The 17,339-nt window shown below is 41.2% G+C and overlaps 1 protein-coding gene across 6 annotated transcripts in view; it reads left to right on the forward strand.

The window, feature by feature from the left end:
- LOC121858840 (signal peptide, CUB and EGF-like domain-containing protein 1) overlaps nucleotides 1-17,339 on the forward strand; it is a 79,824-nt gene that overhangs the window by 35,269 nt on the left and 27,216 nt on the right. For 5 of the 6 annotated variants that reach the window (XM_042355491.1, XM_042355490.1, XM_042355493.1 and 2 more), the window contains exons 2-4: nucleotides 7,544-7,928; nucleotides 12,497-12,613; nucleotides 14,110-14,358. In XM_042355491.1, the coding sequence (XP_042211425.1) occupies nucleotides 7,718-7,928; nucleotides 12,497-12,613; nucleotides 14,110-14,358 (577 nt within the window). In that variant the 5' untranslated portion in view covers nucleotides 7,544-7,717. The remainder of the gene's footprint in view (nucleotides 1-7,543; nucleotides 7,929-12,496; nucleotides 12,614-14,109; nucleotides 14,359-17,339) is intronic. The other variant, XM_042355489.1, reaches the window with a different exon arrangement.

Below are 17,339 nucleotides of genomic sequence, written 5' to 3' on the forward strand. Positions count from 1 at the left end.
GTGAAGCGAGCCTAAACATCTGGGAGTTCCGGGGGGCGCTGTAAGCCCCCCGGGAAAATTTTGAAATTTGAACACTTCTTTGGAGAATTTTGAAGCCATATGCAGTTATATTGAAGAAATTAGAACATTGAGAAATTTTTAATTAACTGTATATTTATTTATAGTGTACAAATTCCCAACACACACACACACACACACACACACACAAAAGTGAGACATGACTGGAGTCATTCATGTGGTTTCAAGTCGACCAGCCCTGATATAGCTACTACCGCACATGTGGAGGCCCCCAGATTGTGGAGGCCCCTGGGCAGCTGCCCACTTTGCCCACTCCTGAATCCGGCCCTGATCACGAGTAGGAAAAAAGTATAAACGTGAGAATCACGATTAGGATAGAAGTATAAACGCAAGAATCTAGATTAGGATAGAAGAATAAACGCGAGAGACAAGAGTAGGATAGAAGTATAAACGTAAGATTCACTAGTAGAATAAAATTATAAACGCGAGAATCACGAATTAGACCTTGGGAAAAACCTGAATGATAAACAAATGAGTAATTATGAGGGTAAAACTTATTAGTATACCTCAAATTAATACACCCTCTCCTACCTTAAGCCAACCTCATCTAACCTTACCCAGAGTAATACTGTATACCCTGGGGTTAGGTTAGGTTCGCGTCGCATGTTCAAATTCCTTTTTTTTTCGCTGTTATGTTTTCTTCGTTGGCGCATTGTGTTTGTTTTGAAAGTAGGTAAAAAATTCACATCTTACTTACGTATTAATTTTGAAACATGTCGAAAAATCGTTACTTTTGGATTATTTAGTTTTTTCTTAATGACAAGAAAACATTCAAAATCTAACTTACCCAACCAAACCTAACTTAACCTAACCAACATATTTTATCCTATCCTATCCACCTTAAAATGCTTGTGGTTTTATCATTTTATTTGTTAATGGTATTTATATAAACTGTGATTATTTTCATGTGACCTTTTCCAAGCAAAAATTTTGACTTTTTTTTCCATGACTTCTTTTCCGTTCACCATTTGTTTTCTGTATCATGAACTGTCAATATAGAATTGTTAACTTAATATATTTTCAATAGCGGTGTTACTTTCAAATTACTCTCCTAAACTCCATCGATTTTGCGGTATAAAGACGAGTCAAAATTTTTAAGAAATTGTTCGCAGGTGGTAAAAATTTTCAGACTAGCGATTACAACTATTGTGATGTGATGTAATGTTCCGCCATAATCACGACCACGGGATCATACTTCTGTTAACCAGATTTTAAAACTATTTGCCTCCGTCGTTATTCTTGACTTAAAGACGTGTAATACTCTCCAAAGTCGTCAGTGAATAATGTTGCTTTGGGGAAACGTATAGGAGCGATGGTGCGTTGGATGCCTGACGGGTGTGGATATATTATTTAAGCTTACGAATTCTAGTCGTTACAGGTTCATGTTGATGTTATAAAATGTATTGCCACGCTTCAACAAATTTAACCACGTATTCAAACTTAGCAAATATAACTAGTCATCAACTATAAGAATATAGAGATACAATATCATGACTGGTGTTCTCGGTCTATTACAGCATTGACTACCATTAGTCAATCACCCACGGCTGCTCTGCGTCACTGGTATATATTGTTATGTAACAGTGAAACAACGTACATATTTCACTGGCCATAACTTTTGATATAAATTTCTCGCCAAGCGTGAATTTTGCCGTCTCACTCCCTGTCACTCGCTACGACTGTCTAAAAAGCCTTCCATAGGATGATAATTATGTGAAGCTTAGTGCTGGTGCAACATCGTCGGGGAGGGAGGGGAGTTATGAAAGGCACTAAAACTTGAAAGCATCATTTGTTTCTTCTTTTACCATGTGAATCAGGAATCAAAGATTGTTTCGCGTGGATATTCTGAGGATTATTTTGGGTTCTGCCCAGTGTTTGTCCATTACCTGGCCCAATCTGAGCAGGTAATGCGTGCTGGTATGGTTCCCAGGGCGTATAACAGCCATAAAAACATTGAAAATGCCTTGAATTTACCACATTTTCGGAAAAAAAAAATTTTGAGCGTGACCTCAGGCAAGCTATGATTGAGGATGTATGCATGCTCTAAAATATAAAAATTATGTTCACTTGTAGCTGCCAATACCATTAACATGTCATATCTGAGGGGAGGGGGGTGTTGAAGTGTATTGCCATTTTCCATTATGATTTATTGAACTAATTGTAGTATTTACAATATATTAGAATAACCATTTCATAATAATATTAGCAAAGAACTCTTGAATTTGCCTTGAATTTCGATTTGCTCTGCTGTTATATACCCTGAATCTTAACGCTGCTTAAAAAATTTAAATTTTTATATATCATGATTTTAGCCTCCCAAAATAGGTATGAAAGGGTTATCACATTAAATTGACTTTACTTAAAATGAAACGGCCACCGGACACTGGAACGTAATCCTGTTGTATTATTAAAATTACAGCAACATATTATGGAGACAAGTTTACATACATTGACCAGAGGTTGAAAATAAACACTGGACAAAAATGGCTTACACTTACAGTATTAGGTCTAGGGCCATTGGGGAGTAAATTATTTAGCAAAAGATTTTAATACAAAATTTAGACATGGAGTGAAAATACAGATTGTCTATGAATAACTGACAGTATTGTGCTGTAGAGGATAACAAGTGGTTGAAGTACTTCTCTCTCTGGTGGTGTTGTAGGTGTAGAAGCGGCCTGGTGATGGTGTGGGTTGTACAAGCTGCTTGGTGGCATTCCTCCTGAAAATTAGTTAGATATTTCATCAAGCATCAATACAGAACTATTGTGTTTTTAACAGTAAATGAATTAGCATTATTTTTACCTCTTCATCAATAGTGTTCTCGTGTTTTGTAAACTTTTGTAAATATGACACCGAGGAATAATTTACTTGATGCCTTAAGGGGGAAGGGAGGATTCAGGAGCCATTTTCTATTCCTCATTATGTGTTAAACTTAGGAAACACAGATGTATCAAGATGTTACCAAAATATTTCTTGGCTTTCACAGTTGTCAGCGAAAATTAATATACGACGGATGGATTTTTATACATATATGTTACTAATGAATAAATCCCTTACTATCGGTGTGTTACTAAGGCGGGTGTTTTAGAGTTGTATTCATAAAGTTTATAAAGAAATGTCGGTAAACATAGAAACTTGGTTATAAACACAGTTACTGCGAGTCGTAAATGGTAACAAGGTCAAAAAAGTGGTTTCATAAACTACTGGTAGATGTGAATACAAATGTACCTAAGAAGTTTTAACCCAGCACTCACTAGTAATAGGTTCAGCTTCATAAGCATCTTGATCAGATAATACAATATAATACCAAGTTAGGCTCTGCAAACCTAAGAGGAGAATCATATTGTGTTTGTTGTCTCTCTCTATACTTGTTGTTCTCAATATCTCTATACATATGCATCTATCCAGCCATAGACATTATATTTACTGAATCATTTCCTTTCATTCTCCATTAGTAGTTTCAAAATCTCATGAATAATCCAGTTTTGTGAAGGGAGGACCACTTCCGATGGCAGCATACGAGGTGCATTATGAACACAATTATATACATCTCACGCTATATGAAGAGACTCAGACAGGAACTTATGACACAAGAAACACTTGTTCCTCATCAGACAAGAGATTAGAACATCACACGACGCAAGGATCTTATTACCAAAAGAGTTGAGGAGGTTTACGTCGACGTAGACAAGAGGAAGATGTGGCTGAGGAACAATGAAGGACTGAGGACGTCTATGAAGAGCCAAACATATGAAGAACTGAAAGAAACGAGAAGACGTCAGTTGGTATCAGAGAGGAAGGCAAAAGTGACTAATAGATGTTCTTAATGAAACTATACACCATTATATAAAACAATATCAAAACTGCGTCAAAAAGCTGTAAAACTAATATTATCTCACTTACGTTAAAACTAAGGCAAGGAAAGAGACTTAAAGCTTACAGATCTATTAGTACCCCATCGGCTATAGACGCAATGAAGACACTTGCCACAGACTCCAAATAATACTCGACTTTAATGAACCAAGAACAGAGGCAGGACTGAGGACCAACTGTAGTATAACTTAGAACTTATAGAAAAGGTGTAATAGAAATAAAGTGAACTTATTCATTATCTACAGGATTCGTCAGTTATAATAAAAGAAGCTTCTGATTAACTAAGGATGGCGTCTGTTGCATGTGCTTTGAAGATCTAGAATACTGAAGAAACTGGGAGTGTAATTTATGGGTTAGATTACACAGTGATAACAAAATCAAAATTAGGTGAGGTTCAAGTGAAGCCATTTTGCTAAGCCTCTTTTTCATAATTTTTTTATTGTTAGTGGACTGGTGTGATTAATAACCTTGTCACACGCTTAAAGACTTTAGTTGTCGAAGCGCAGTAATAACATTATAACGTCGAGGTTTTGGGGGGATGTGTTTGAAGTTCTTGACTGGGAAGAAACAGGTTTGACTATCAACGGTGCCTTCTTAAATGGTCTTCATGTTTGCCCCAAGACATCATAAAATTCACATCAACCAGACAAAGTTAGAAACACAAACATAAGAGCTGAATGGAACATGTGAAAATGTGGGGGAGAAAATTGTCTTTTAACCCCAAACTAATTTTAACAGTTTTACAAATTCATACACAATAGAGTCGACTCCTTAAGACTGGAGAATGTCATTGGTTATATATTTCTCTTTTCTGGAAGCTTTTGATTGCCTGCAAATCATCATGCAGATGATCAAGATAGCTTCATGCAAACCCTAACCTGACCTGACCAGTGTGTGCATTTTTACAGTATAACCAGCTCGAGTTGCTGACCCTCAGGAACAGTCTTGTAACACACTCGAATCTTTTTTCTCTCTCCACTCCTTCCACTGTAAACATAGAGTGTGTGTCACTTGGTGTCTTCCCGTCACAACTTCATCTCCAACTCTCCCACCTGGCCACGTCCATCCAGTAAACACCTGTAAACACTTTAAGAACACTCGGCGGTATTTCTTGCTCAGGTTGTATAATAACTCCTTAGAATGTGGCTGCGGCGGCTGAGTAGATACAGTATTCGTCTCATGTCCTAAAGGGTCGCTAGTTCGATCTTGGAACACTTTTTTCCCCATCCGTTCCACGCAGCTGTAAATGGATATCAATTTTATTATGAGGGGAGTGAAAGAGGTTAGAACACAAGATATGGGATACATTGTCATTTCCACTCGTAATGTCCGCTGGTTAGCTGATCGCGATACAGTATCTCCGAGGGTGATGACCACTTAGCACAAGTCATCGTGGATAGAATGAAGTCCTGTTTCCCGTCTTACTACTAATATTTCCCTTTATAATATTGGCTCGATCGGTCGTGTTGTGGTGCATGTCGTGTCAGAGATAAGAGTGTATCAGACCATGAGAAACTTTCCCTTCTCCTGACTTTCATCCTGCAGTTATCTCCTTCACTCGGAATTATTACAAAAGTTTTTTCCTCCAAGTCAAGTTCACAATAGTTCGGGGAAAATGATCGGTTTGGACATTCTCTTCTTCTAACATATTTTTCTGTTCAGGAACCAAAAACAAATCTATCTTGGAAATGCTACAACACATATCCTCTCCTCCGCTGCTTCTCCTGATCAACATTTAGTTAACTCTCCCTATGAAAAAACCAACAACTTGATTGATTCTGATTTTTCCACATTTCTACTTTAAACGATTTCAACTCTCCTGATCCTCCTTCACCGCCTTCTCCGTGGCATCTCTCCCTGGTTACTAAGACTGCTCCTTCAGATTAACTCCTGTTCTTGCCTGTCCATTTTGCCTCCGTCTCAAATTCCACACTTTTCCTTCCTCTTAGATGCATGTTATATAGTTCAGCTCAGCCATTAGAGGAGACACCATTCGGATCCCTTTCGTCATTACCTCGTTTTTAGATCTTGAACTTTCGTAAATATAAGCTCTTTTTTCCCTTTTCCGCATCATCAGTATGGTTTTAACAAAGACCTATTGGTGATTCTCTCAGGAACTTTGTAGGGACCCATTTCGTAGTCCTCCACATCTTCAAAACATTCACTAGAGTATGGCACAAGTCGTTGATTTCTAAATGTCTTTCCTCTTATTTTTTCTGATTCTCTCTGCTGTCTAATCCACTGTACTGTAAGCTGTCCCGTAGTTCATATTAGATAAATGTATCTATATATCTCCTTCTTCTCCTATTAACCGTTGTGTTCCAAAGGGATTTTTTTTTCGTTCATTTACCCCCTTCCTTCTCTGTAAATGACCTTCTTCATTCTATAACTCCAGTTGTTAATACTCCTTTGCCTCCATTAAGCAAACTTTAAAACTTATTTTCGTTTCCATCCAATCTCTTCTTCCTTTCCTTCTCGTGTTATAATTATTTCCTTTCTTAGTTTGTACCTGTGAAGCTTCTTTAAGGATCAGTATTGCTCATCTTAATAATTCCCAAGCACAATTTCTTCCTATATCTCTCTCTATATCAATTTTGTCTTGGTATTCAAGTTCATTATGGCATCAATTCAACCGAGTAATAGTATAAACATGTTACGTATCATAATTACTTCAACTACTTTATCCTGGAGATTATAAACAAACTGAAAAAAATATTCTTCTCAAAGTCATGTGGTGTTTAAGTGTCTTTGTTATTTTTATTTTGAGTAACTCCTTTTATAAACGATTACACTGAGTCTCATGCACCTTCTGTACGGATCTTAGTGGTATTCTTCTGTCACATATGGTGTAGGTCTGTCTTATTATTATATTTTTATATTAAATCATCGGGTATAAATATCTAGTGCTGCCGCCTATGGGTGTTCGATGATTTTTTATATAAATTTTATATTATGTCCGCATTTTTTCGTTATTTAGATTTTTTTTTTTTTTTACTGTAATAAGTTATTTGTGTGTGTGTTGTGGTGGGTCACAGTACAGAGGTGACGGACCTCTAGTTCTACATATCGACGCAGTAACTTGAATATCGTGACTCAGCTGCTGCTATATCAGAGTGATTTTTTTTTCGATGTTCAGTCCTCGCGGGGAGTTTTTCCTACGGACCGCTGTTCACACTCTCCAGTGGTCTCCTCTGTGTTGTTGTAAGAAACTGAAAAATGAGCATCAGTGTAGATTTTATCCCCTGAGGTTTAAAAAAAGATTCACCTTAGATAAACGACGCTGATGACTGGTAGGGTGTGGTCGTGTTGAGATAGTGCAAAACACAGAATCCTCGCGGTGCGCTACTTCATCCTCTCTTGAGTGTGGCCCCATGAGTGCTACAGGTCAGAGTATATTGATATATCGTAAAGCTACTGACACATAAACAAAAAACAAAAACAAAAAAGTGTGCGTTTCAATGTGGAAATATCTTTATGAAAATCAGTGATATTTTTTAAGAATCTAACGTGATTATGTATATCAATGTTTAAACGAATAAATGCAAAACCAGACAGTGATAATGTGGTCCGTAATCTTTTGTGAAACATGCAGGAAAACACCAACTGTGACGAGAGACCACCATGAACACGTTATGTGAACACGAGGCAGCGGCCACTCTCTCCACCTGAGCACTGGAAAAGTGGAGATCCCAACTACTTGGCCACCGCCCGAGGAACCCCACTCCCCGCCCACCACCATGCCAGAGGCGTGGGCACACTAGTAAGGATGCAGCTGTGGTGGGCGTGTGCCAGCATCCTCTTCCTGTTGACGTGGGCGGTGCAGGCGACGGGTGTGGAGCACGGGCGGGCTGTAGTGTCCACCGCCACCGTACAGAGGCACCAGCGGTCACAAGCCCATAGCCAAGGCCCGCACGCCCGCGCCAAGTCCCAGGCCAAAACTCGCCGCCACAGTCGCAATAACCGCAGGAGACGACCAGGTGGGTTAATTGACCAGATGTGGGGTGTTGGCACCTGTCTCTATGTCCCCCTCCCCCCCTCACCAGTGTCTTCCTTGGCCGTGTGTACGCTCTCTGGTAGTAAATGAATATAAGTAGTCAATTAGTAGTTAGCGAGCAACAAGTTTCTAGTATAAGTAAGGGTGAGGCTACACAAATCATGTATTAGACTGTGTGTGATGTACTCAACAGATTTGTCACTTTAGTCAAGTAGTGTAAACAAGACGTATATAATCCATTTTGGGACTTCTTATATAAAGGTTTTCAATCTCTATGACAGACAAAGATTACTAACGGGTTGACTTAGTCCCTAGGAGTGGACTGTGGTGTGGTAGGTCAGGAGGATGAACAGTCTTGGTGCCGAACATGACGTGAACGTAAACCGAATCTACTCATCATGGTCGCCAACTCACGGCCACTTAGTGAGTATAGAAACATACTCACCAAAGACTACATTCAATACCACTAGATAAAAATATTATATGAAACAAATAGCTAGGCGGATCCTACAGTTAAATAAGTTAGATAACCATGAAATATATTCACGCTAGACTGTGGAGGCATGAAGAAGGGCCACCGCCACCGCTTCCTCGCCACTCATAATACAAAACAAAACCAAGATACACGTCTTAGTAGCATCGGAAAACTTACCTCTACGGGAATTGAAAGTAGAAAGTTTGTCCTCGAGAAAGTCAGTAGGATTATAATGAACGATCTTTATGATAAAATTTTTAAATGGTTATCCACCATCGTAGACATAATCTCTTATAGATACTTTGCATTATATTAGGAATTTGGCTGTTAATAAGGAATGTCTACGCTGGGGAAACTTACAATGCTGAAAACTGCTTCAGGAAATGTCAAGACTAGGCTCATAGGACATTTTCTTCCAATATCTTAAAGGTAACTCCAGCTATAAATTTAAGTCAAGCCGTGCACGTCTCCCATTTCAGTTCCAATACTCTAAAGTGTTTGTTACTGTGGGATTAAGTACATTCCCAGCACCCTTAGTCTTCTTAATGACACTGTTAGAAAAGCATTTATATTCATCCGTAAATTTTAAACCTTACCCAAAGTTGGTCTTCAGTTTTTTAATCTACCAGTCTACCAACAAGGCTCCTCATAGTTCTATTGGTAAAGGTGTGAGTTTCCCTTGACTTTATAATACCATTTTCTTGCTCCCTTCCAGTGATCATTTAAAGAGAGAAAGAAATGACGTATGTTGAAATTCAGTTACATTACGTTACACGAGTAGAAGCTCACACTTATTCAATCCAGCTTGACTGTGGACGTGATATTAGTGAAGGCGTGTGAGTGTACAAGATTCTCGTGATGTACAGAAGTGACTGGGTGGTTAACATCATATACAAGATAAATGTTTCCAGTTAATGCGAGGTACTGTACTCTCTAATGGTATTCATCCTCGGTACATGACGGTATTAAAAATTTTGAAATTAAGCGTCAAATCACACACACACACACACACACTATGATTATCTATTACATGACTGAAATCTCACTACTTTATCTATCTGGATTATTAATATGGTCAGTCTCTTATTGCATGTCTGACCGCTCATAAACTAATCACATGTTTTTAATTTAATCTAAAAATATAGTCGTTTAGTCGCAATGAAACTCAAGGGATATTCCATGAATTTATATTTATTATGCCTGTTGTTAATAAAATAAAATTTACTTCTCCTAAAACGTGGTATAGAAATATTCCCTAGATGGTTCAAACGTCAGCGCCTGCCATCTGAATTAGACGCGAGAACCTGCTAAGACTCTTGATGATGCGTGATTGTTCAGTGATACCAAGCTTAAGCCTCAGAGCCTAATGAGGTTATTTGTTTAGGTCTCCTACGTGCTACAACTACAGTATATACTACATGATAAATACCTACAGTAACACGGAATATAAAGAGGTTTGGCGTTGACCGTAAAATAAGCAACTATTTGAATTTTCGTATATATTGTGTTAGATCCCTGGGGTGATTGTAAGAAAAACGCTAACCTAACTTACCTATTTTTACCTAACCTAATATAACCTATCCTATCTTAACTTAACCTAACTTATCCTTTTTTTAACCTAACCTAACTAAACTTATCCTTTCTTAACGTAACCTATTCTTTCTGAGCTTCACCTATCCTTTATTAACCTAACCTACCTTTTCTTCTTATCCTAAACTAAACTTCCTTAGTGCTACAAACTCCTACATTAACCATCCTCCACTACCTTTTTAGTATAGCTGTAAGAAAAAGAACGAATAAACACAAACCTTTCAATAAATAATAATTCAATATATTATTTTGTAGTTTTATAATCTCTAATTCTTATAAATTATTCCAATGACATTTCCCCCAAGTCAAGAATAGCACTTAATGTTGATGAATTATAGCGATTTAACGTGTAAGTTTTCGCGATTAATTTTTTTGCGATATCAGTCATGGTACAGGTAAGCATTGGCGGGGTGACCTTTGGAGGAGGGGAGGGGGCGGCGGAGTGGGGAGAGAGAGAGTTATTGATCAGCTGTCATTGTGTCTGACGTTAACATGACATTATTTTTTGTATTATATTTTAAGTTGCATTATTTAGTTTACTTCTGATTTAGATTTACGATATATGAAATTGTTGAGTTAAATTTTCTTGGTATCACCACCCTGAAGATTATACACCCTTGTTTATTGCACCTGAAGATTAGACACCCCAGCTTATTTCACCAGAAGATTAGACACCCCAGCTTATTTCACCAGAAGATTAGACACCCCAGCTTATTTCACCAGAAGATTAGACACCCCAGCTTATTTCACCAGAAGATTAGACACCCCAGCTTATTTCGCCAGAAGATTAGACACTCCAGCTTGTTCCACCTGAAGATTAAACACACCAGCTTAGGTTAGATTAGGCTAATTTAGGTTAGCCATAGGATGGTTAACCTAAAAGTGTAATAGGCTGGAGTACCTAATCTTCTGGTAACACAAGCTGGGGTGTCTAATCTTCAGGTAAAGTAAGCCATCGTGTATAATGAAATAAACTGGGTGTCTTTAGGTGGTCCGAAATTTCTTCCTTGGTAATATATTTAAACAATAACGCCGAGAAAAATATAATAAAACTGAAGTCAACTTTTAGAGATACTTAAAAAAAAATGACCACTGTATTGCTTGGGTGAGATTGAATCCAAAGAAAAATAAACTAGGGAGATTTTTGTCAGTGGGGTAAGTAAACACAGTCTCTGGTTTTATTGGTCCGTGGTAGCTCAGGAGTGTGGGTGAACTGCCGTGATGGATGAGGGGCAGCAGCGTCTGGTTTGGCTCAATGGCTGTCCTGTACTTGTACCTGTCGACACTAAACTCTGTGATTTATCTTGTGTCTGACATTGGAAGGTGATGATCGAGAGTTTTAGTTGAGTGGTTGTGGTAGTGGTCGTGATGCGTGTTGTGGTGTTGGTTGTGGAGCAGGGGCCGACCCACCATCCTTGCTCGTGGATCGGATGCATTTCCACAGTTTTGAAGATAGAGAACTGAATTTTGGTAGGAAGATACAGGTAGCTTAGGAAATAGTCGTGCAGTATCTCCTGTCCCTCCACCCGGGCGAGGAACTCAACAGATTTACCATATAATACTGTATCCTTTGCGAGTTATTACCAGAGTTAAGTAATTTTTATCATGCTTTGTGTTCTTTCTCTTCTCTATCCTCGCAAGAAAAGATCATAAAGTTCCTCCCAGTAATGTAGTATGTTAATAGACTGTCTCCACTAACCCCTTCACTACTCCAGGAGCTTTTATTCAGGTCAGAGGGAAAGGGGGGTTAAGGGAATCTTGGTGACATGATGGTAGTGCGCTTGCCTCTCACGACTACGTCCCGTATTCCATTCTCGGGTTGGATGTGAGAAGGGTATTATACAGTGTGACCCAACCAAATACAGCAGGTTTTCTTTGGGTACGTTGGTGTCCTCTTCTGACACTGAATATGGGACACATTTTACACAAATTATTGACAGTCAACTCAAACACTCGATGGAGAAAGATAAGAAAGATGTCAGAACAGAAGGCAATAGATAAAGAAAGACATACATCCAGTAGTTTGTTGATGTCAACTGGTGTGACGTCATAGAAGTCAATGCGGATAAAAGGAAGGGAAAGATTTCTTCATAAAAGCCAAAAAAGTATTTATTTATATTTTCTTCTCCGCAATTATACACATACCTGTCTCATTATTAGTTCATCTACTGATCAGATAATTCTTATTTACCTGTTTTGTGATTTATTTTACCCTTAAGACGTGAAGTTACAGCTTTTCCTCTTTCATGATATCGTCACACTCGCTGACACAACCCAGAGACTTTATCTCTGATGTAAATGCGGTTCTCTTTTATTTTTAGATATTTATACATGTTCCAGATTTTCTCCTTCTGTCTTAATCGATGTAATTTTATCTAATTTTACAGTATTTTTTTAGTCGTTATTGTCCATAGCCTCTTCGGTCTCCTCTTCCTCCTCTTTCTGCCATTATGCCTGACGGTGTTCTCTCTCTCTCCCTCCTACAGACGTGTGTAAGACGGGGCGTCATCGGTGCGATCGTCACGCCGTCTGTAAGAGCTTCAAGAGATTCCACAGGTGCTCGTGCAAGAAGGGCTGGGAGGGCAACGGTCGCAACTGTAAAGGTAAACTTGGTTGTGTTCACCTCCCATGGTCTCTCATTCACTCTACTCCATTCTCCCTCCCATGGCCTCACACTCACTCTACTCTAGTCTCCTTCCCATGGCCTGCCACTCGCTCTACTCCCCCCCCATGGCCTGCCACTCGCTCTGCTCCCCACCCCATGGCTTCTCACTCACTCTATTCTCCCTCCCATGGCCTCTCACTCACTCTACTCTCCTATGGTCTCTCACTCTCCCCTCCATCCCGTGGCCTCTCACTTCCCTCCATGGCCTCTCATTTTCTCTCACCTCCCTCCAGTGGCCCTTAACTCTCTCTTAAGCATATATTTATATACTTTTTTGTCTTAACAGTTTTATTCATCTAAACCATTCTGCACCCAAGAAAAAATTATGAATCATATGTATAAATATTCTATCAGGTGTCGTACATCTGCCTCAGCTTTACACTATGAGTTCCTAGAGTCACATTTTACCAGACCCACAGGATGCACGAGTACATAAGCTTCAGGAAATAATGTAAATTCTCAACTAAAACTTCTCGGACACCTGGGCACGATGGATGTGAAAACGATCAGAATGGAGCTTGTGATCTCGGAATGGTTTCAGATTCTTCGTTCATTTTTCAGATTGCATAGTGCTTATAGCGTTCGAGAAGTTTTTGATGAGTGTACGTCTGTAGTTACTCTCTCACACACACACACACACACACCCGTAGCTTATTAGATCTTCCTCCTTGTTAGACAAAAAGTACGTCAGTGTTGCATGGTGGAAGGCTGGCGGCCCTGGGAACACGGTCGACATCTGACACAACTCATTAGACATTTGATTCACAGTCTGTATAATTTCACGCCAGTTGTGTTTGCCCTGAGCAGGTCCTGGTGGTGATCCTGTTTCTCAGTGGTGGGTCTAGTGTGTTATGTGCGAGTGCTTACGGGCATATTTAACTGAAAGCACAAACACACACACACACACACACACACACACACACACACACACACACACACACACACACACACACACACACACATACATAATTTATTGCTAGATAGAGCTGTTTAGATAAATTCAGTTGTACTTTTTCTTAGTTTTTATTTGCCATCGACTAGTTCCTTATTCGTTGTTCAATGTATCATAAACCATAAGTACAATCGTTTTAGTGTAATGAAGAAGCAGCTCAGGTCCTCGTATCTTCCGTCTTCACCAGCAACGATGAACCAGTAGACTTGAATTTTCTTTGATTTTAGTTATTGTTATTCTTTGCGGTGATCCTCCCTTGTTTTCCTGTCTCTAGGCTGTTCCCCCTCAAGGTCTCATATACCACCGTCCTCTTGTGGGTGTTGTGTCTGTCATCATACTATGTCTTATTGATAATTTAGTTATGTAGATCTTTATAATGTAAGTTATGGATATTTAGTATGTAAAGATGGGGTCCAGGACGGGAAAGTAGGGATAGTTTATAGACAACCTCCCTCACTTTCCTCAATCTTTCCCTCTGGTAGATTTGGACGAATGTCGACTCCGTAATGGTGGGTGTGTGCACCTGTGTACCAACTCTCCCGGCAACTACACCTGCTCCTGTTACCCGGGGTTCCTGCCAGACCCTCAGGACTCCCACAACTGTCAGGACGTGGACGAGTGTGGCGTGGACAACGGCGGGTGTCAACATGACTGTCTCAACACCATCGGCTCCTTCTCGTGTTCCTGCCGCGACGGACACACACTCACCACGGACGGTCTCTCCTGTATAGGTGTGTACTTAATTTTGTCCTTAGTTACAGTATCACAGTTTATGAATATGTCACGTCTTCATGTAGCTATTTTATCACAGTAACGTAAATCATCATAAACTGATGCGTGTTCTACTCTATTTTTAGGTGAGGTGAGGTTAGGTTAATACGTAGTACAGCAAATACTTATATGGTTCAATGAGAAAATCTTGAAAAGTATTGTGATCCAGTGGGGCCAAGTGGTGGTGGAAGTGAGGGAGAGGAGGAGGCTGGTAGAGAGTGAGGGAGGTGGGGAGGAAAAACAAGTAAAGAGAACAAGAGACTGGTTGGTAGGAGAGAAATCAGGTAAAATTTGTCTGGGAAGGAACAGATGAGAATAAGAGACAAGGCAATGGAAGAGGAGAGGAGAAGGAGAAAGAGGTGGAGGAAGATTAAAGAGGGTAGAGAAGTGTGGTACGTAGGAAAAGATTAGTAGATGTAAGGTGGAGATAGAAGGGGGAGGGGGATTACCAGGGCTTGAGAAGGATAGGTGAGGTAAGGAAGGCGGCGGGTGGTGGAGGTGAGGAGGAGAGGGGTGAGGGGGGGAAGGGAGGAGGAGAGGGTGAGGGGAGGGAGGGGAGGGGAGGAGGGGAAGGGGGAGGGAGGAGGGGGAGGGAGGGGAGAGGGTGGGAGGAGAGGGGTGAGGGGAAGTGGGAGAGGAGAGGGAGAGGAGAGGGGTGGGAAGAGGGGAGAAGTGAGGGAGAAAGGAGGAGGGAGAGGGGGGAGGGGAGGGAGAGGGGTGGGAGGGAGGGGGAGGGGAGGGAGAGGGGGAGGGGAGGAGAGGGTGAGGGAGGTGGGAGAGGAGGGGAGAGAGGGTGAGGGAGGAGAAGATAGAGGAGGAGAGGTGAGGGGAGGTGAGGGGAGAGGGTGAGGGGAGGAGAGTGAGGGAGAGAGGTGGGAGGGAGGAGAGGGTGGAGGGAGGGGGAGAGGAGGGAGGAGAGGCAGGGAGGGAGAAGATGGGGAGGGGAGGAGAGGGGGAGGGGAGAGGGGGAGGGGAGGAGAGAGAAGGAGGAGGTAGGAGAGGGAGGGGAGAGGGCAGGGGGGGGGGAGGGAGAGGGTGAGGGGAGGAGAGGTAGGGAGGAGAGGTGAGGGGAGGAGAGGGTGAGGGAGGGGAAGGTGAGGGAGGAGAAGGTGAGGGGAGGAGAGGGTGAGGGAGGTGAGGGTGAAGGAGGAGAAGATGAGGGAGGAGAGGGTGAGGGAGCTAAAGGTGAATGAGGAGAAGGAGACGGTGAGGGAGGTTGAGGTAAGGGAGTAGACGGTGAGGAAGGAGAGGGTGAGGAAGGTGAGGGAGGAGAGAGTGAGGGAGGTGAAGATGAGGAAGGAAAGGGTGAGGAAGGTGAGGGAGGAGAGAGTGAGGAAGGTCAGCTTCAGCGTGACGGTTATCTCCACCGCCAGGCCAGAGTATCAACACAACATTGCCTCTCCACACACGCTTCTCGCCGCTTCCTCATCATCACGGGGGAAATCCTTTAGTCTAAACCTTTGTCAAACTCACGTACTGAACTTTGTCAAACTAACGTACTGGGCGTCATCAAACTCACGGACTGAACTTTGTCAAACTAACGTACTGGGCGTCATCAAACTCACGGACTGAACTTTGTCAAACTAACGTACTGGGCGTCATCAAACTAACGTATTTGGCGTCATAAAACTCACGTACTTGGCGTCATCAAACTCACGTACTTGGCGTCATCAAACTCACGTACTGAACTTTATCAAACTAACGTACTTGGCGTCATCAAACTAACGTACTTGGCGTCATCAAACTCACGTACTTGGCTTCATCAAACTCACGTACTGAACTTTATCAAACTAACGTACTTGGCTTCATCAAACTCACGTACTGAACTTTATCAAACTAACGTACTTGGCGTCATCAAACTAACGTACTTGGACGTTATCAAACTGGTATAGTTCTGGTTTAATGTGTAATTATGCCGGAAGAAGAACTAAGAACAAGAGAGAAGGAAAAGTAACAAGACTAAAATATTACGGGCGCGGATCACACTAGTTTAGATTTCGTCCGGGTTACCTCTAGGGGATCCAGGTTACTCCCCTGTAAGGATGTGAACAGGTTTTTTATTCGCTTTGATTTACTACTTTATTGTTACCGCCACACCATGGAGACAATATGACTGTGTGAATGTGTGTGTGTGTGTGTGTGTTTAGGGAGGGGGGGGGGAGAAGACGTCTGGATTGGGCGACACAAAATAAAACAAAAGGGCAGATATAAATAAAGTAAGAGGTTAGGTTAGGTTAGGTCGAGAAGACGTAAACAAAGAGAGAAGAATATAAGGTCAAGGGTAAAGACAGATGACTCACGGAAAGGAACACAAGGAAGGTTTAACAGAAATTCGAGCTCGGATACTGACACGACTTCATAAAATCAACTACACACATAGATACACAAGAAAGCCAATGAAGAAAATAGGAGTATCTGACGAAAAACTATGCGCATTTGCTCACGATAAACAGATGGTTGAGAGCACAGGTTGGCCCGCTAGCTAGCTGGGCTGGTCGGGTGGTCTGGCTGGCGTGAATAAGGGGACAGGTTTGTTAAGATTGTATCAAAGTGAGTAGTGGAGCTGCTGCACACGGCTACCCACGACTACACGCATTATAAGATCCTGCTTGCCACCTGCACACTCTGGCCTGCTGATCGTGCTCTCCCTGGTCATGAACTCAAGAGAAGAAAAACTAACTTCGCCTCCAGTGCGGCCAAGCTTGGTTGATAACTACTGCGTCCCACACTTGACAATTACAACTCGTGAAATCAGAAAAAAAGGGAATCAAAGCAACTCATAAATAAAAGAAAAATGTGGATGAGTACACCCCATGATAATGTGAGGGTTAGTTTAATTTTTTTTTTCCGTGGGAGTGTTACGTAACTCCAGGTATGCAGTATAAAAGTTGGAACAATTGCTGGACTCCCTACCTTCCACTCCGCTCCAAGGACAACGGCT

Source organism: Homarus americanus, unplaced genomic scaffold (genome assembly GCF_018991925.1).
Source record: "Homarus americanus isolate GMGI-L3 unplaced genomic scaffold, GMGI_Hamer_2.0 scaffold59232, whole genome shotgun sequence".
NCBI classification, from domain to species: domain Eukaryota; kingdom Metazoa; phylum Arthropoda; class Malacostraca; order Decapoda; family Nephropidae; genus Homarus; species Homarus americanus.